We start from the raw sequence: 20,947 nt of genomic DNA on the forward strand, positions 1-20,947 counted from the left end.
CACCACTCAGTGTCTGTGTTTAAACCTCTAGATTCCGTCCACCACTCAGTGTCTGTGTTTAAACCTCTAGATTCAGTTCACCACTCAGCCTGTGTTAAAACCTCTAGATTCCGTCCACCACTCAGCCTCTGTGTTAAACCTCTAGATTCAGTCCACCACTCAGCCTCTGTGTTAAAACCTCTAGATTCCGTCCACCACTCAGCCTCTGTGTTAAAACCTCTAGATTCCGTCCACCACTCAGCCTCTGTGATAAAACCTCTAGATTCCGTCCACCACTCAGCCTCTGTGTTAAAACCTCTAGATTCCGTCCACCACTCAGCCTCTGTGTTAAACCTCTAGATTCAGTCCACCACTCAGCCTCTGTGTTAAAACCTCTAGATTCCGTCCACCACTCAGCCTCTGTGTTAAAACCTCTAGATTCAGTCTCACTCAGCCTCTGTGTTTAAACCTCTAGATTCAGTCCACCACTCAGCCATGCGTTTTATAACTGGTGATCATTTCTGTCCCTTATAGTTTTTGTTTTTACCTTTATTTAACTAGGCAAGTCAGTTAAGAACCAATTCTTATTTTCAATGACGGCCGAGGAACAGTTCAGGGGCAGAACGACAGATTTGTACCTTGTCAGCTCGGGGATTCAATCTTGCAACCTTTCAGTTACTAGTCCAACGCTCTAACCACTAGGCTACCCTGCTGCCCCAATATAGTTCTGTTGGTTGGGAGTCTCTGACTATCAGAAGGGACCAACATTGTCTATTCAATAGTTCTGTTGGTTGGGGAGTCTCTGACTACTAGAAGGAACCAACATTGTCTCTTATATAGTTCTGTTGGTTGGGGAGTCTCTGACTACTAGAAGGAACCAACATTGTCTCTTATATAGTTCTGTTGGTTGGGGAGTCTCTGACTACTAGAAGGAACCAACATTGGCTATTATTTGTATATAAAGCACTTCTCCAGAAACTCTCATACTACCTCACCTCTAAGTTAGAATCTCTAGACTGGTTAGTTCTAGAAGTTCCACGGGTCTTCTCTGAGTTAAAATCTCTAGACTGGTTAGTTCTAGAAGTTCCTCTGAGTTAAGGAAGACTGCTTTCAATTCATATGCCCCTCAGTCCTGGGATGACCTATAGGTCACTATAAAACATCTTATTTGGTTCCAAAAGGTGAATTTAGGGCTCTGGTAAAAAAAAAAAATACTAATTAAAACTCAACTTGTTTTGGTTGACTGTATATATTAGTTGTATATATTAGTTGTATATATTAGTTATATATATTAGTTGCCATTTTAAACAATGTAATTTATTTGAAATGTTGTAACTGTAATTTTGTAGTGAACACCCGCTTAAATGTGTCGCTCACATTGCTTGGACACCATAAGGTTCCCCGTGAACTGATGTTCACAGGACACCATAAGGTTCCCCGTGAACTGATGTTCACAGGACACCATTGGAAATGAGACCCTGGGTCTCAATTAGGTTCCCCGTGAACTGATGTTCACAGGACACCATTGGAAATGAGACCCTGGGTCTCAATTAGGTTCCCCGTGAACTGATGTTCACAGGACACCATAAGGTTCCCCGTGAACTGATGTTCACAGGACACCATTGGAAATGAGACCCTGGGTCTCAATTAGGTTCCCCGTGAACTGATGTTCACAGGACACCATTGGAAATGAGACCCTGGGTCTCCTTAGGTTCCCCGTGAACTGATGTTCACAGGACACCATTGGAAATGAGACCCTGGGTCTCCTTAGGTTCCCCTGGTTAAATAAAGATTAATCAAAAATAAACCTGTGGTAGAATCTAGAACATTCTGTGCTTCCAACTTTGTGGCAACAGTTTAGGGAAGGCCCTTTCCTGTTTCAGCATGACAATGACCACGTGCAGCGAGGTCCATACAGAAAAGGTTTGTCGAGATGGTTAGCCCGCACAGAACCCTGACCTGCCTGATGGTGAAGAGATTCATCACTCCAGAGAACACCACTTTAGCCGATGCTTGGCATTACGCTTGGTGAGCTTAGGCTTGTGTGCGGCTACTCGGCTACTTGGCTATGGAAACCCATTTCATGAAGCTCCCGACAAAAAGTTATTGTGCTGACGTTGCTTCTAGAGGCAGGAACTTGGTAATGAGTGTTGTAACAGGCGATTTTTACGAGATTCAGCACTCGGCGGTCCCATTCTGTGAGCTTGTGTGGCCTATCACTTAACGGCCGAGCCGTTGTTGTTCCTAGAGGTTTTCACTTCAAAATAAGAGCATTTGCAGTTGACCGGGGAAGCTCTAGCAAGGCAGACATTTGATGAACTGACTTGCTAGAAAGGTGACGGTGCCACGTTGAAAGTCGCTGAGCTCTTTAGTATGGGCTATTCCACTGCCAATGTTTGTCTATGGAGATTGCATGGCTGTGTGCTCGATTGTATACACCTGTCAGCAACCGAATCCACATACTTTTGTATATATAGTGTACAGGAATATCAGCCAATAAAAATGTATTCATTAGGCCCGCCCTTCACCTTCAGATGATCCCACAGGTGAAGAAGCTGGATGTGGAGGTCCTGGGCTGGTGTGGTTACACGTGGTCTCCGGGTTGAGAGGCCGGTTGGCCAAATTCTCTAAAACTATGTTGCAGGCGGCTTATGGTAGAGAAATTTACAAATTCTCCGCCAACATCTCTGGTGGACATTCCTGCAGTCAACATGCCAACTCCCTCAAAACTTGAGACATCGGTGGTATTGTGTTGTGTGAAAACTGCACATTTTAAAGTGAACTTTTATTGTGAGATTTTTTTTTTAAATTTTAATAATCCTTTTCTGCATTTCTGGGATATTTCCTTTACAGCTCAATAAACACCCTTTACATGTTGAGTTTATATTTTTGTTCAGCGTAGTGGAGTACCTCTGATAGCTATTTCGGATTCAGCCCAATACTTTAATTACAGCCCATCTGAATCCCGCTGGACGACTAACTAGATTAAATTCAAAGTTACACCTCTATTCCACAAGTTCGTTAGTCACTAATATCACTAATGTCCACTCGGTCATCAGCACAGGATGACAGGGTGACAGGAGATGGTGACATAGTATGAGAGGAACTCTAGAAGTGACAGTTTTGTGGCCCAGCATCCAGAACCAAGGTGACTGAAAAGGTTACTCAGTCTAGGGTCCAATCCCCAACCCCGACCCCTAATCCAATCCCCTAGGTGAAAATGTCAACATATTGCTTATATTAATCAAACCCAATCAGATCTCCACAAGTGCATAGGGTCTAGGGGTCCATTCGTGATTGGACCAATGACTGCAGAAATTTGCACAGAAGTGTAATGGGCATTTTGTTACCTAGACTTGCATTGCAAGACCTACAAAACCACGTTGTTGTCATGCCTCCCTTGTTTTTTCCGTCCGGGTAGTTGTTGCTAGTTCCAAGTGTGGCCGACAGTCTGTGATTTATATGTATTGAAAGTGAAAGTGGATTACGTAAAGTCAAACATCACAACACGTTCTAAACCTCTCTGGTGACAAACACACTCGTCCACATGGCTTCTGGAAATGCTAACACTCCATTCGTCCACATGGCTTCTGGAAATGCTAACACTCCATTCATCCACATGGCTTCTGGAATTGGTAACACTCCATTCATCCACATGGCTTCTGGAATTGCTAACACTCCATTCATCCACATGGCTTCTGGAATTGCTAACAATCCATTCATCCACATGGCTTCTGGAATTGCTAACACTCCATTCATCCACATGGCTTCTGGAATTGCTAACACTCCATTCATCCACATGGCTTCTGGAATTGCTAACACTCCATTCGTCCACATGGCTTCTGGAATTGCTAACACTCCATTCATCCACATGGCTTCTGGAATTGCTAACACTCCATTCATCCACATGGCTTCTGGAATTGCTAACACTCCATTCATCCACATGGCTTCTGGAATTGCTAACACTCCATTCATCCACATGGCTTCTGGAATTGCTAACACTCCATTCATCCACATGGCTTCTGGAATTGCTAACACTCCATTCATCCACATGGCTTCTGGAATTGCTAACACTCCATTCATCCACATGGCTTCTGGAATTGCTAACACTCCATTCATCCACATGGCTTCTGGAATTGCTAACACTCCATTCGTCCACATGGCTTCTGGAATTGCTAACACTCCATTCATCCACATGGCTTCTGGAATTGCTAACACTCCATTCGTCCACATGGCTTCTGGAATTGCTAACACTCCATTCGTCCACATGGCTTCTGGAATTGCTAACACTCCATTCGTCCACATGGCTTCTGGAATTGCTAACACTCCATTCGTCCACATGGCTTCTGGAATTGCTAACACTCCATTCATCCACATGGCTTCTGGAATTGCTAACACTCCATTCATCCACATGGCTTCTGGAATTGCTAACACTCCATTCATCCACATGGCTTCTGGAATTGCTAACACTCCATTCATCCACATGGCTTCTGGAATTGCTAACACTCCATTCGTCCACATGGCTTCTGGAATTGCTAACACTCCATTCGTCCACATGGCTTCTGGAATTGCTAACACTCCATTCATCCACATGGCTTCTGGAATTGCTAACACTCCATTCATCCACATGGCTTCTGGAATTGCTAACACTCCATTCATCCACATGGCTTCTGGAATTGCTAACACTCCATTCATCCACATGGCTTCTGGAATTGCTAACACTCCATTCATCCACATGGCTTCTGGAATTGCTAACACTCCATTCATCCACATGGCTTCTGGAATTGCTAACACTCCATTCGTCCACATGGCTTCTGGAATTGCTAACACTCCATTCATCCACATGGCTTCTGGAATTGCTAACACTCCATTCATCCACATGGCTTCTGGAATTGCTAACACTCCATTCATCCACATGGCTTCTGGAATTGCTAACACTCCATTCATCCACATGGCTTCTGGAATTGCTAACACTCCATTCATCCACATGGCTTCTGGAATTGCTAACACTCCATTCATCCACATGGCTTCTGGAATTGCTAACACTCCATTCATCCACATGGCTTCTGGAATTACTAACACTCCATTCATCCACATGGCTTCTGGAATTGCTAACACTCCATTCATCCACATGGCTTCTGGAATTGCTAACACTCCATTCATCCACATGGCTTCTGGAATTGCTAACACTCCATTCATCCACATGGCTTCTGGAATTGCTAACACTCCATTCATCCACATGGCTTCTGGAATTGCTAACACTCCATTCATCCACATGGCTTCTGGAATTGCTAACACTCCATTCATCCACATGGCTTCTGGAATTGCTAACACTCCATTCATCCACATGGCTTCTGGAATTGCTAACACTCCATTCATCCACATGGCTTCTGGAATTGCTAACACTCCATTCATCCACATGGCTTCTGGAATTGCTAACACTCCATTCATCCACATGGCTTCTGGAATTGCTAACACTCCATTCATCCACATGGCTTCTGGAATTGCTAACACTCCATTCGTCCACATGGCTTCTGGAATTGCTAACACTCCATTCATCCACATGGCTTCTGGAATTGCTAACACTCCATTCATCCACATGGCTTCTGGAATTGCTAACACTCAATTCATCCACATGGCTTCTGGAATTGCTAACACTCCATTCGTCCACATGGCTTCTGGAATTGCTAACACTCCATTCATCCACATGGCTTCTGGAATTGCTAACACTCCATTCATCCACATGGCTTCTGGAATTACTAGCACTGAAAAAAATGTGAAGATTGGTCCATTATTTTGTTTTGTAAGGACCCAAAATACAGAGGCAGTAGGCCAACTCAACTGAGCTGCTAGCTAGCTCACTAGCTAACTTTACACCCTGTTTAGCTAAGTTAATTAAATGTCATCAGGTAGCTATCTTGATATAATCATTGTAAATTAAAGACAGTCTCCAAATGTATTTGTAGATAACAGCCATGGAAGAGGGTGACATTGCAGCTCCAGCTGTCAGCAAAGGAAGAGCTACTGGACCATGCAGGTCACTTTGTGGGAGGACATTAAGAAAAGATTCTCCAGTTCCAGTCCCTAGAGGGGAAACCTACGAGGATAGAGAGATAATAGCGACATAATATTCTGTGCCATTTAATTAGACTATAATGAAGGCTGTCCTCAGCTATGGAAAGCTTGTTTGCAGATGAACAGAGAGGTCCCAATGAATCTCCCGAAGAGACTATAGTAAGGGTTTTCCTCCTCTTCGTCTGAGGAGGAGAAGCGAGAAGGATCGCAGGACCAATGCGCAGTGTGGTAAGTGTCCATGGTTGTTTATTTAGAAAACATATACTGAACACTATGAATACAAAAACAATAAACGTGAACAAACCGAAACAGTACTGTGTGGCGATAAACACAGACACGGAAACAAACACCCACAAAACAACAGTGAAACCCAGAACACAGACACGGAAACAAACACCCACAAAACAACAGTGAAACCCAGGCTACCTATGTATGATTCTCCATCAAAGACAACTAACGACACCGGCCGAACACAGAAAACCAACCTAGAAATACAAAACATAGAATGCCCACCCAACTCACGTCCTGACCAACTAAAACAAACAAATAACACAGGAACTAGTGTCAGACCGTGACAACTATGGGTCTTTCCTATATGCCAATGGTTATATATAAAATACAGTCAAAACAACACATGTATAAACCTATCAAAATGGGAGCAGGTCAACCCTGCCGGAGGCCTGCTGGGTAACACACCTGATTCAACTTATCAAACCTAGCATGTGATTGGCTGGGCTGGGATAGATGTCAGCCAATGGAGGGTTTTTGGATTGTTTACCTGAAATGATGCTTTAGTAATAATCATCTATTTGTTACTAATTCATTTTCTAAGTGTTGTTTGTTTTAAACAAATGTTAAATCTTTACATACCAGTTAGCTTATTTGTACATGTTGAACTAGCGCCAATGTTCGATGAATCACACCTCACAATGCTGTAATAAACAGGGGAAGGGGTTGTCTGTAACGCGTCTGTGTTTCTGTGTCGGTTTCTCAAATTAACATTTCCTTTTTTTATGTCTGGTTGTAAAGATCTCCAATCTGTTTCATTGGATTGTCAGCCTATCATATGGCCTGTTTCATTGGATTGTCAGCCTATCATATGGCCTGTTTCATTGGATTGTCAGCCTATCATATGGCCTGTTTCATTGGATTGTCAGCCTATCATATGGCCTGTTTCATTGGATTGTCAGCCTATCATATGGTCTGTTTCATTGGATTGTCAGCCTATCATATGGGGCCGGAATCAGTGGAATCAGTGGAATGGTATCAAATACATCAAACACATTGGTTTCCAAGGTTTCCAGGTGTTTGATGCCATTCCATTTGCTCCGTTCCGGACATTATTATGAGCCGTTCTCCCCTCAGCGGCCTCCACTGGTATTCACCATCTCACCCCCCAGCAGCCTCCTGTGATCCAATCTGACACGTCAATCATTTCCGTTTTAATAATAACAGAAATAATCATCATAACAACTTGAAATAATTAATCGTTAGGCAAATGGTTTCGATATGTTAATGTTCTGTTACTGGTTAAACCTGAAGTCATATCAGACTCTATGAGCTGGGGACGCTCAAATCTGAACCTTGACTTTATTTTCACTGCTGATTTAAAGTCAGGGACTGATTTAGAAACTGGTGAGTGCAATTAACTATTAGGTACAAAATGTATCAGATGGAGCTTATTCAGATGCAGCTCCTCTCTCTACCAGCAGAGGTCAGTGTTTAAACATATACGGTGTCATCCTCTCTATGAGCAGGGGTCCGAGTTTAAACATACAGTTTCACTAGTTCCTCTCTCGCTAACAGCAGGGGTAAGTGTTTAACCATAAACAGTTTAACCAGTTCCCCTCTACCAGCAGAGGTCAGTGTTTAGCCATAAACAGTTTAACCAGTTCCCCTCTACCAGCAGAGGTCAGTGTTTAGCCATAAACAGTTTCACTAGTCAAATCATAACATCTAAATTAACATCTCTGCAGAGAAACAAGCATGGCTGACTACAGAATACTACAGTCTAGGATGGCTGACTATATAATACTACAGTCTAGGATGGCTGACTACAGAATACTACAGTCTAGGATGGCTGACTACAGAATACTACAGTCTAGGAAGGCTGACTATATAATACTACAGTCTAGGATGGCTGACTACAGAATACTACAGTCTAGGATGGCTGACTACAGAATACTACAGTCTAGGATGGCTGACTATATAATACTACAGTCTAGGATGGCTGACTACAGAATACTACAGTCTAGGATGGCTGACTATATAATACTACAGTCTAGGATGGCTGACTATATAATACTATAGTCTAGGATGGCTGACTATATAATACTACAGTCTAGGATGGCTGACTACAGTCTAGGATGGCTGACTACAGAATACTACAGTCTAGGATGGCTGACTATATAATACTATAGTCTAGGATGGCTGACTACAGTCTAGGATGGCTGACTACAGAATACTACAGTCTAGGATGGCTGACTATATAATACTATAGTCTAGGATGGCTGACTACAGTCTAGGATGGCTGACTATATAATACTACAGTCTAGGATGGCTGACTATATAATACTACAGTCTAGGATGGCTGACTACATAATACTACAGTCTAGGATGGTTGACTATATAATACTACAGTCTAGGATGGCTGACTATAGAATACTACAGTCTAGGATGGCTGACTATAGAATACTACAGTCTAGGATGGCTGACTATATAATACTACAGTCTAGGATGGCTGACTATATAATACTATAGTCTAGGATGGCTGACTATATAATACTACAGTCTAGGATGGCTGACTATATAATACTATAGTCTAGGATGGCTGACTACAGTCTAGGATGGCTGACTACAGAATACTACAGTCTAGGATGGCTGACTATATAATACTATAGTCTAGGATGGCTGACTATATAATACTATAGTCTAGGATGGCTGACTATATAATACTACAGTCTAGGATGGCTGACTATATAATACTATAGTCTAGGATGGCTGACTACAGTCTAGGATGGCTGACTACAGAATACTACAGTCTAGGATGGCTGACTATATAATACTATAGTCTAGGATGGCTGACTACAGAATAATACAGTCTAGGATGGCTGACTACAGAATACTACAGTCTAGGATTGCTGACTATAGAATACTACAGTCTAGGATGGCTGACTACAGAATACTACAGTCTAGGATGGCTGACTATATAATACTATAGTCTAGGATGGCTGACTACAGAATAATACAGTCTAGGATGGCTGACTACAGAATACTACAGTCTAGGATTGCTGACTATATAATACTACAGTCTAGGATGGCTGACTATAGAATACTACAGTCTAGGATGGCTGACTATAGAATACTACAGTCTAGGATGGCTGACTACAGAATACTACAGTCTAGGATGGCTGACTACAGAATACTACAGTCTAGGATGGCTGACTATAGAATACTACAGTCTAGGATGGCTGACTATAGAATACTACAGTCTAGGATGGCTGACTACAGAATACTACAGTCTAGGATGGCTGACTATAGCATACTACAGTCTAGGATGGCTGACTACAGAATACTACAGTCTAGGATGGCTGACTATAGAATACTACAGTCTAGGATGGCTGACTACAGAATACTACAGTCTAGGATGGCTGACTATAGAATACTACAGTCTAGGATGGCTGACTACAGAATACTACAGTCTAGGATGGCTGACTACAGAATACTACAGTCTAGGATGGCTGACTACAGAATACTACAGTCTAGGATGGCTGACTACAGAATACTACAGTCTAGGATGGCTGACTATAGAATACTACAGTCTAGGATGGCTGACTACAGAATACTACAGTCTAGGATGGCTGACTATAGAATACTACAGTCTAGGATGGCTGACTACAGAATACTACAGTCTAGGATGGCTGACTACAGAATACTACAGTCTAGGGTGGCTGAATTAAAACATGGAATTAAAACATGGAATGCCCCTCTGCTTAGCACTTAGCACTCTCCTTACTTAACAGTAAGGAGAGGTAGAAGCAACTTAACCAAGTCGGCTCAGTGTGTTGTGTAGAATGTAATCCAGGAATAGCTCAGTGTGTTGTGTAGAGTGTAATCCAAGAGTAGCTCTGTGTGTTGTGTAGAGTGTATTCCAGGAATAGCTCAGTGTGTTGTGTAGAGTGTAATCCAGGAATAGCTCAGTGTGTTGTGTAGAGTGTATTCCAGGAATTGCTCAGTGTGTTGCTCAGCGTTTTCCAAGTGGTGCGTGCATATGTATTCACCCCCTTTGCTATGAAGCCCATAAATAAGATCTGTTGCAACCAATTATCTTCAGAAGTCATATAATAAGTTAAATAAAGTCCACCTGTGTTCAATCTAAGTGTGACATGATCTGTCACATGATCTCAGTGTATATGCACCTGTTCTGTAAGGTCCCAGAGTCTTTAACACCACCAAGCAAGCGGCACCATGAAGACCAAGGAGCACCATGAAGACCAAGGAGCACCATGAAGACCAAGGAGCTCTCCAAACAGGTCAGGAACAAAGTTGTGGAGAAGTACAGATCAGGGTTGGGGTTGGATTTTTTTTTAAATATCAGAAACTTTGAACATCCGGGGCACCATTAAATACATTGTTAAAAAATTGAAAGAACATGGCACCAAAACAAACCTGCCAAGAGAGGGCCGCCCACCAAACCTGCCAAGAGAGGGCCGCCCACCAAACCTGCCAAGAGAGGGCCGCCCACCAAACCTGCCAAGAGAGGGCTGCCCACCAAAACTCACAGACCAGGCAAGGAGGGCTTTAACCAGAGAGGCAACAAAGAGACCAAAGATAACCCTGAAGGAGCTGCAAAGCTCCACAGCAGAGATTGGAGTATCTGTCCATAGGACCACTTTAAGCCATACACTCCACAGAGCTGGGCTTTACAGAAGAGTGGCCAGAAAAAGGCATGTGGGAGACTTCCCAAACATATGGAAGAAGGTACTCTGATCAGATGAGACAAACATTTCGCTTTTTGGCCATCAAGGAAAACGCTATGTCTGGCACAAACCCAACATATCTCATCACCCCGAGAACACGATCCCCACAGTGATGTTTTTCATTGGCAGGGAAACTGGTCAGAATGAATGGAAGGTATGATGGATGGTGCTAAATAGAGGGAAATTCTTGAAGTAAACCTGTTTCAGTCTACCAGAGATGTGAGACTGGGATGGAGGTTCACCTTCCAGCAGGACAATGACCCTAAGCATACTGCTAAAGCAACACTCCAGTGGTTTAAGGGGAAACACTTAAATGTCTTGGAATGGCCTAGTCAAAGCCCAGACCTCAATCCAATTGAGAATTTGTGGTATGACTTAAAGATCGTTGTACTACACCGGAACCCATCCAACCTGAAGGAGCTGGAGCAGTTTTGCCTTGAAGAATGGGAGTAAATCCCAGTGGCTAGATGTGCCAAGCTTATAGAGACATACCCCAAGAGACTTGCAGCTGTAATTGCTGCAAAAGGTGGCTCTATAAAGTTGTATGTTTCACAATCCAAAATATTTTGCATCTTCAAAGTGGTAGGCATGTTGTGGAAATCAAAAGATATAAACCCTCCCCCAAAAAATATATTTTAATTCCAGGTTGTAAGGCAACAAGAAAGGAAAAATGCCAAGGGGGGTGAATACTTTCGCAAGCCACAGTACATTGTAGAGTAATATTGAAGACATCAAAACTATGAAATAACACACATGGAATCATGTAGTAAGCAAAAAAGTGTTAAACAAATCAAAATATATTTTTATATTCTTCAAAGTAGCCACCCTTTGCCTTGATGACAGATTTGTACACTCTTGGCATTCTTTCAACCAGCTTCAAAAGTCCTCAACTGGCAGCTTCATTAAATAGTACCTGTAAAACACCAGTCTCTCAATGTCAACAGTGAAGAGGTGACTCCGGGATGCTGGCCTTCTAGTCAGTTCCTCTGTCCAGTCACAATGTCAACAGTGAAGAGGCGACTCCGGGATGCTGGCATTCTAGTCAGAGTTCCTCTGTCCAGTCTCAATGTCAACAGTGAAGAGGCGACTCCGGGATGCTGGCCTTCTAGTCAGAGTTCCTCTGTCCAGTCTCAATGTCAACAGTGAAGAGGCGACTCCGGGATGCTGGCCTTCTAGTCAGTTCCTCTGTCCAGTCACAATGTCAACAGTGAAGAGGCGACTCCGGGATGCTGGCCTTCTAGTCAGAGTTCCTCTGTCCAGTCTCAATGTCAACAGTGAAGAGGCGACTCCGGGATGCTGGCCTTCTAGTCAGAGTTCCTCTGTCCAGTCTCAATGTCAACAGTGAAGAGGCGACTCCGGGATGCTGGCCTTCTAGTCAGTTCCTCTGTCCAGTCACAATGTCAACAGTGAAGAGGCGACTCCGGGATGCTGGCATTCTAGTCAGAGTTCCTCTGTCCAGTCTCAATGTCAACAGCGAAGAGGAGACTCCGGGATGCTGGCCTTCTAGTCAGAGTTCCTCTGTCCAGTCTCAATGTCAACAGTGAAGAGGCGACTCCGGGATGCTGGCCTTCTAGTCAGTTCCTCTGTCCAGTCTCAACGTCAACAGTGAAGAGGCGACTCCGGGATGCTGGCCTTCTAGCCAGAGTTCCTCTGTCCAGTCTCAATGTCAACAGCGAAGAGGAGACTCCGGGATGCTGGCCTTCTAGTCAGAGATCCTCTGTCCAGTCTCAACGTCAACAGTGAAGAGGCGACTCCGGGATGCTGGCCTTCTAGCCAGAGTTCCTCTGTCCAGTCTCAATGTCAACAGCGAAGAGGAGACTCCAGGATGCTGGCCTTCTAGTCAGTTCCTCTGTCCAGTCTCAACGTCAACAGTGAAGAGGAGACTCCGGGATGCTGGCCTTCTAGTCAGAGATCCTCTGTCCAGTCTCAACGTCAACAGTGAAGATGCTGTCCTTCTAGGCAGCTCAACATCTTATTCACATAGAGTTAATGAGGCTTTTGATTGTGGCCTGTGAAATGTTGTCCCACTATATATATATATATTACACACAAAGATGAATAGAGAGACATTAAGCTGTGATTTCAATGAAATTGTCACCCTCCTCCTATTCCCCGACACAGAGCCTCATCATGCCTCTATATAATAACTTTCTAGTTGCCTACTCGCAGAATCTATAGCTTGGTAAACACAGCTATGGAAAGATGACAGAGAGGAAACAGAAGATTTAGAGAGACTGAGAGAGAGGAGAGAGATACGGTGGGGTGAGAGGAGACAGAGGGGGAGGGAGGAGAGAAAATGGAGAGGGGGAGGGAGGAGAGGAGAGAGAGGAGTGAGAGGGGGTGGGGGGGAGAGAGGAGAGAGAGGAGTGAGAGGAGAGAGAGGAGAGAGAGGAGTGAGAGGGGGTGGGGGGAGAGAGAGGAGAGAGAGGAGAGAGAGAGGAGATAGAGGGGGTGGGGGGAGAGAGATGGAGAAGGGAAGGGAGGAGAGGAGACAGAGGGGAGGGAGGGAGGAGAGGAGATGGAGAAGGGAAGGGAGGAGAGGAGACAGAGGGGAGGGAGGGAGGAGAGGAGATGGAGAAGGGAAGGGAGGAGAGGAGACAGAGGGGAGGGAGGGAGGAGAGATGGAGAAGGGAAGGGAGGAGAGGAGACAGAGGGGAGGGAGGGAGGAGAGGAGATGGAGAAGGGAAGGGAGGAGAGAAGACAGAGGGGGAGGGAGGAAGGGAGGGAGGAGAGGAGAGAGGAGATGGAGAGGAGGTAGGAGAGGGGGAGGGAGGAGAGAGAGTGTGAATTGAGAAAGAGAGAAGAGAAAATAATTGACAGAATGGTGAATGCGATAGCAAAGCATGTCGTTCTTCTCCAAGCCAAAGGCTTTGATGTACAGCGTCTCAAGATGGTTCACTGTGATTAAAAGGCTTTGGCAGAACTGTTAATTAATATGGAGCTGGGGCTGAAAACATTGTCTCAAACAGACACAAAGAGAGAGACAGAGAGAGCGGGGTGAGAGAGAGAGAGAGAGGGAGGGTGAGAGAGTGTGAGAGAGAGAGCGAGAGAGAGAGAGAGAGAGGGGAGGGGTGAGAGAGAGAGAGAGAGAGAGAGAGAGAGAGAGAGAGAGAGGGGAGGGTGAGAGAGAGAGAGAGGGAGGGTGAGAGAGAGAGAGAGAGAGAGAGAGAGAGCGAGAGAGAGAGAGAGAGAGAGAGAGGGGAGGGGTGAGAGAGAGAGAGAGAGAGAGGGAGGGTGAGAGAGTGTGAGAGAGAGAGAGCGAGAGAGAGAGAGAGAGAGAGGGGAGGGGTGAGAGAGAGAGAGAGAGAGAGAGAGGGAGGGTGAGAGAGAGAGAGAGAGAGAGAGAGAGAGAGAGAGAGAGAGAGAGAGAGAGAAGGGGTGAGAGAGAGAGAGAGAGAGAGCGAGAGAGAGAGAGAGAGAGAGAGAAGGGGTGAGAGAGAGAGAGAAGGGGTGAGAGAGAGAGAGAGAGAGAGAGAGAGAGAAGGGGTGAGAGAGAGAGAGAGAGAGAGAGAGAGAGAGGGAGACGGTGAGAGAATGTTCCTAAATCGACTTAACTCTACATGTGCTAGAAAAATTATAATACCAAACACACACACACACACACACAGTACAGCACTCACTGAGACAGACAGACTTACCTCTATGATCACTGAACAACCTGTTATTAGGTAACACCAGACAGACGGACAGACAGTCTTACCTCTATGATCTGTTATTAGGTAACACCAGAGACAGTCTTACCTCTACGAAGATGAAACATGGGATGATGGAGTAACTGCGCTGTGTGTTGTCAGAAGCCATGTTGTCTCAGTCGGAGATCCTCAATCTACAAGAGGAAAAGGAGACGACTGTTAATATCCACAAATATTGGACTCCATTCTGATTCCGATTCCTCGAGTCGGGAATTAATCTCAAGACATAAACTGGTTGGACAAGACAAAGAGATACAAAACACAATCAGACAGGACAGAGGGGCTTCATGTGAACAACACACAGGATAGAGGGGCTTCATGTGAACAACACACAGGATAGAGGGGCTTCATGTGAACAACACACAGGATAGAGGGGCTTCATGTGAACAACACACAGGATAGAGGGGCTTCATGTGAACAACACACGGGATAGAGGGGCTTCATGTGAACAACATGACACTTCTCTCCTGCTGTATACATAGATGACTAACCAAATAGACTAGTCGAATCTTGAAATCGATTCACGACTCTGGGAACCAGAATGGACACCGACATATACTCTCCTTCTCTCACTGAGAAAACAGAGCTGATGACGGGTGGAGGAACACAGGACAGGAAGAGAGCTGATGACAGGTGGAGGAACACAGGACAGGAAGAGAGCTGATGACGGCTGGAGGAACACAGGACAGGAAGAGAGCTGATGACAGGTGGAGGAACACAGGACAGGAAGAGAGCTGATGACAGGTGGAGGAACACAGGACAGGAAGAGAGCTGATGACGGCTGGAGGAACACAGGACAGGAAGAGAGCTGATGACAGGTGGAGGAACACAGGACAGGAAGAGAGCTGATGACAGGTGGAGGATCACAGGACAGGAAGAGAGCTGATGACAGGTGGAGGAACACAGGACAGGAAGAGAGCTGATGACAGGTGGAGGAACACAGGACAGGAAGAGAGCTGATGACAGGTGGAGGAACACAGGACAGGAAGAGAGCTGATGACGGCTGGAGGAACACAGGACAGGAAGAGAGCTGATGACGGGTGGAGGAACACAGGACAGGAAGAGAGCTGATGATGGGTGGAGGAACACAGGACAGGAAGAGGAGAGAGAAGAGAACAGAGATCTGACATGACTGAGTGATGTTATAACTAATGTGGCAGATAATGAGTTCTGACATGAGAGAGGCTGTGATTGATTCCACACACACGCACGCACGCACACACACGCACACACACACTCACACACACTCACACACACTCACACACACACAGAGGAGAGGACATGCCTCATACCCAACGGCTGGGTCTAATCCTGAATGCTGATTGGTTATAACCCCATTCCAGCCAGTGTCTATTCCACAAGTTGCCAACGGCTAAATCTACGACGTTAAAATGCCCAGTCAGACAATGTATAGCTTGTAAAACTGTAAAAAGCATCTAGACATTATCTCCCCTTTCTTTTAGACTTGCAATTGGTTTCCAACAGCTGAGATTTGAATAAATCTTGCTGTCTGTACCTCTGACATTTCCTACATTGTTTCAATATTGAAATTGGATCTCCAGCTGTCCCATAGTAATGATTGTGTCGGGAGTCGGGACGAGACATACAGGCAGCTTTTCTCAACCAGTTGAAATCATGAATCAGTATAATTTTTATGGATCTATACACAAATACATGTCAATAGAAACCAGGTCAAAGGAAACCAAGTGCAGCTAGTTTACAGTCTTTCAGCTCCCGTGTGAAGTGAATGTGTTGGCTGTGTTGTTGGCTGTGTTAGCTGTAGTGTTAGCTGTGGTGTTAGCTGTGTTAGCTGTAGTGTTAGCTGTGGTGTTGGCTGTAGTGTTAGCTGTCGTGTTAGCTGTGTTAGCTGTAGTGTTAGCTGTAGTGTTAGCTGTGTTGTTGGCTGTGTTAGCTGTAGTGTTAGCTGTAGTGTTAGCTGTGTTAGCTGTAGTGTTAGCTGTGTTGTTGGCTGTGTTGTTTAGCTATGCTGTTTAGCTGTGTTGTTTAGCTGTAGTGTTGACTGTGTTGTTAGCTGTGTTGTTTAGCTGTGTTGTTGGCTGTGTTGTTTAGCTATGCTGTTTAGCTGTGTTGTTTAGCTGTAGTGTTGACTGTGTTGTTAGCTGTGTTGTTTAGCTGTGTTGTTGGCTGTGTTGTTGGCTGTGTTGTTTAGCTGTGTTGTTTAGCTGTGTTCTTAGCTGTGTTGTTTGGCTGTGTTATTTAGCTATGTTGTTTAGCTGTGTTGTTAACTGTGTTGTTTAGCTGTGTTGTTTTGCTATGTTGTTTAGCTGTGTTGTTTAGCTGTGTTGTTAACTGTGTTGTTAGCTGTGTTGTTAACTGTGTTGTTGGCTGTGTTGTTTAGCTGTGTTGTTAACTGTGTTGTTTAGCTGTGTTGTTAACTGTGTTGTTAACTGTGTTGTTTAGCTGTGTTGTTTAACTGTGTTGTTTAGCTGTGTTGTTTAGCTGTGTTGTTTAGATGTGTTGATGGCTGTGTTGTTTAGCTGTGTTGTTTAGCTGTGTTGTTAACTGTGTTGTTTTCGCTGTGTTGTTAACTGTGTTGTTGGCTGTGTTGTTTAGCTGTGTTGTTGGCTGTGTTGTTGGCTGTGTTGTTTAGCTGTGTTGTTGGCTGTGTTGTTGGCTAGCTATGCCAAGTGAAATCGCGCCTCATTAGCTGATCGTTAAATATGTGTCCAAATAAATGTCTTTAGAAAACACCTTAACAGCAAATTAGCTGCATTTTCATTTGTTTTTCCTGGCTGCACTGTTAGTTGCCAGTACGGCAATGTAACATTTAGAACGAACGACTGGGTCACGTCCAAAGATACAGAACAACTGGGTCGTGTCTCTGGCAACCGAACCAACAGGACAAACAGCAGTGTTTTGTTTCCTTGCCATGATACTAATGTGTATCGCGATATACAGCAGAGCACCCACAAGACCTGTCTGTTGTCTCACTAAAACACAGACACAGGAGAGAGTTCTGTCTGTTGTCTCACTAAAACACACACACAGGAGAGCGTTCTGTCTGTTGTCTCACTAAAACACAGACACAGGAGAGCGTTCTGTCTGTTGTCTCACTAAAACACAGACACAGGAGAGAGTTCTGTCTGTTGTCTCACTAAAACACAGACACAGGAGAGAGTTCTGTCTGTCGTCTCACTAAAACACAGACACAGGAGAGAGTTCTGTCTGTTGTCTCACTAAAACACAGACACAGGAGAGAGTTCTGTCTGTCGTCTCACTAAAACACAGACACAGGAGAGAGTTCTGTCTGTTGTCTCACTAAAACACAGACACAGGAGAGAGTTCTGTCTGTTGTCTCACTAAAACACAGACACAGGAGAGAGTTCTGTCTGTTGTCTCACTAAAACACAGACACAGGAGAGAGTTCTGTCTGTTGTCTCACTAAAACACAGACACAGGAGAGAGTTCTGTCGGTTGTCTCACTAAAAGCCGTTTGATGTGGGTTGTGTCGACACTCGGGGTGATCTATGATACTATTATCTCTACGGAGCGCCATTCAACACCCTCTGCTTCAGTTTCGAGTTGTATTAGTCATCTGTACCAGAAACGCGTGGTATTCACCGCCCAACCAAATGCTTACTAGCAGGTTCCTTCTCGACCACTAAACAACAATAAGACATAATAAAAATGATGAACATAAAGTAAATGTCTCAGTAGAATAAATATTTTAGCATAAGAATAATACAGGAGGGTACAGTCTATAGTCCAATATTTACAGTCTATAGTCCAATATTTACATGTGGATTGGGGGAGGGGGGTGGGGGGTTGTGGTGTGTGTGATGCATGAATTTATATATTATTATATATATATATGTGTGTGTGTGTGTGTGTGTGTGTGTGTGTGTGTGTGTGTGTGTGTGTGTGTGTGTGTGTGTGTGTGTGTGTGTGTGTGTGTGTGTGTGTGTGTGTGTGTTTGTGTGTGTGTGTGTGTGTGTGTGTGTGCATGTGTACTAAGCTGTGTAGAATCAGAGCAGGTGGTCAGTCCAGTTTAAGTGTTCAACAGTCTGATGGTTTGTAGATAGAAACTGTCTCTGGACCTGTTGGTATCAGACCTCATGCTCTGATATAGTCTGATGGTTTGTAGATAGAAACTGTCTCTGAGCCTGTTGGTATCAGACCTCATGCTCTGATACAGTCTGATGGTTTGTAGATAGAAACTGTCTCTGAGCCTGTTGGTATCAGACCTCATGCTCTGATACAGTCTGATGGTTTGTAGATAGAAACTGTCTCTGAGCCTGTTGGTATCAGACCTCATGCTCTGATACAGTCTGATGGTTTGTAGATAGAAACTGTCTCTGAGCCTGTTGGTATCAGACCTCATGCTCTGATACAGTCTGATGGTTTGTAGATAGAAACTGTCTCTGAACCTGTTGGTATCAGACCTCACGCTCTGATACAGTCTGATGGTTTGTAGATAGAAACTGTCTCTGAGCCTGTTGGTATCAGACCTCATGCTCTGATACAGTCTGATGGTTTGTAGATAGAAACTGTCTCTGAGCCTGTTGGTATCAGACCTCATGCTCTGATACAGTCTGATGGCTTGTAGATAGAAACTGTCTCTGAGCCTGTCGGTATCAGACCTCATGCTCTGATACAGTCTGATGGCTTGTAGATAGAAACTGTCTCTGAGCCTGTCGGTATCAGACCTCATGCTCTGATACAGTCTGATGGTTTGTAGATAGAAACTGTCTCTGAGCCTGTTGGTATCAGACCTCATGCTCTGATACAGTCTGATGGTTTGTAGATAGAAACTGTCTCTGAGCCTGTTGGTATCAGACCTCATGCTATGATACCATCTGCCCGACAGTAAGGGAGAGAACAGCTCGTGGCATGTGGCATCCTTGATGATTCTGCAGCCTTCCTCAGGCACCGTTTCAAGTCCATGTCCTGGATGGGTGGGAGCACGGTCCCAGTGATGTACTTGGCTGTCTTCACTACCCGCTGGAGGGCCACGGTCTCAGTGATGTACTGGGCTGTCTTCACTACCCGCTGGAGGGCCACGGTCCCAGTGATGTACTGGGCTGTCTTCACTACCCGCTGGAGGGCCACGGTCCCAGTGATGTACTGGGCTGTCTTCACTACCTGCTGGAGGGCCACGGTCCCAGTGATGTACTGGGCTGTCTTCACTACCTGCTGGAGGGCCACGGTCCCAGTGATGTACTGGGCTGTCTTCACTACCTGCTGGAGGGCCACGGTCCCAGTGATGTACTGGGCTGTCTTCACTACCTGCTGGAGGGCCACGGTCCCAGTGATGTACTGGGCTGTCTTCACTACCTGCTGGAGGGCCACGGTCCCAGTGATGTACTGGGCTGTCTTCACTACCTGCTGGAGGGCCACGGTCCCAGTGATGTACTGGGCTGTCTTCACTACCTGCTGGAGGGCAACGGTCCCAGTGATGTACTGGGCTGTCTTCACTACCTGCTGGAGGACCACGGTCCCAGTGATGTACTGGGCTGTCTTCACTACCTGCTGGAGGGCCACGGTCCCAGTGATGTACTGGGCTGTCTTCACTACCTGCTGGAGGGCCACGGTCCCAGTGATGTACTGGGCTGTCTTCACTACCTGCTGGAGGGCCACGGTCCCAATGATGTACTGGGCTGTCTTCACTACCTGCTGGAAGGCCACGGTCCCAGTGATGTACTGGGCTGTCTTCACTACCTGCTGGAGGGCCACGGTCCCAGTGATGTACTGGGCTGTCTTCACTACCTGCTGGAGGGCCACGGTCCCAGTGATGTACTGGGCTGTCTTCACTACCTGCTGGAGGGCCACGGTCCCAGTGATGTACTGGGCTGTCTTCACTACCTGCTGGAGGGCCACGGTCCCAGTGATGTACTGGGCTGTCTTCACTACCTGCTGGAGGGCCACGGTCCCAGTGATGTACTGGGCTGTCTTCACTACCTGCTGGAGGGCCACAGTCCCAGTGATGTACTGGGCTGTCTTCACTACCTGCTGGAGGACCACGGTCCCAGTGATGTACTGGGCTGTCTTCACTACCTGCTGGAGGGCCACGGTCCCAGTGATGTACTGGGCTGTCTTCACTACCTGCTGGAGGGCCACGGTCCCAGTGATGTACTGGGCTGTCTTCACTACCTGCTGGAGGGCCACGGTCCCAATGATGTACTGGGCTGTCTTCACTACCTGCTGGAGGGCCACAGTCCCAGTGATGTACTGGGCTGTCTTCACTACCTGCTGGAGGGCCAC

At 45.5% G+C, this 20,947-nt stretch overlaps 1 protein-coding gene across 2 annotated transcripts in view; it reads right to left on the bottom strand.

The window, feature by feature from the left end:
• Window positions 1-20,947, bottom strand: part of LOC109883433 (phospholipid phosphatase-related protein type 1) — a 154,536-nt gene that overhangs the window by 100,758 nt on the left and 32,831 nt on the right. For both annotated transcript variants that reach the window (XM_031826008.1, XM_031826007.1), the window contains exon 2: window positions 14,775-14,859. In XM_031826008.1, coding sequence (XP_031681868.1) covers window positions 14,775-14,834 — 60 coding nt within the window. In that variant the 5' untranslated portion in view covers window positions 14,835-14,859. The remainder of the gene's footprint in view (window positions 1-14,774; window positions 14,860-20,947) is intronic.

The sequence above is a fragment of the Oncorhynchus kisutch genome, linkage group LG6 (genome assembly GCF_002021735.2).
Source record: "Oncorhynchus kisutch isolate 150728-3 linkage group LG6, Okis_V2, whole genome shotgun sequence".
Lineage (NCBI taxonomy): Eukaryota > Metazoa > Chordata > Actinopteri > Salmoniformes > Salmonidae > Oncorhynchus > Oncorhynchus kisutch.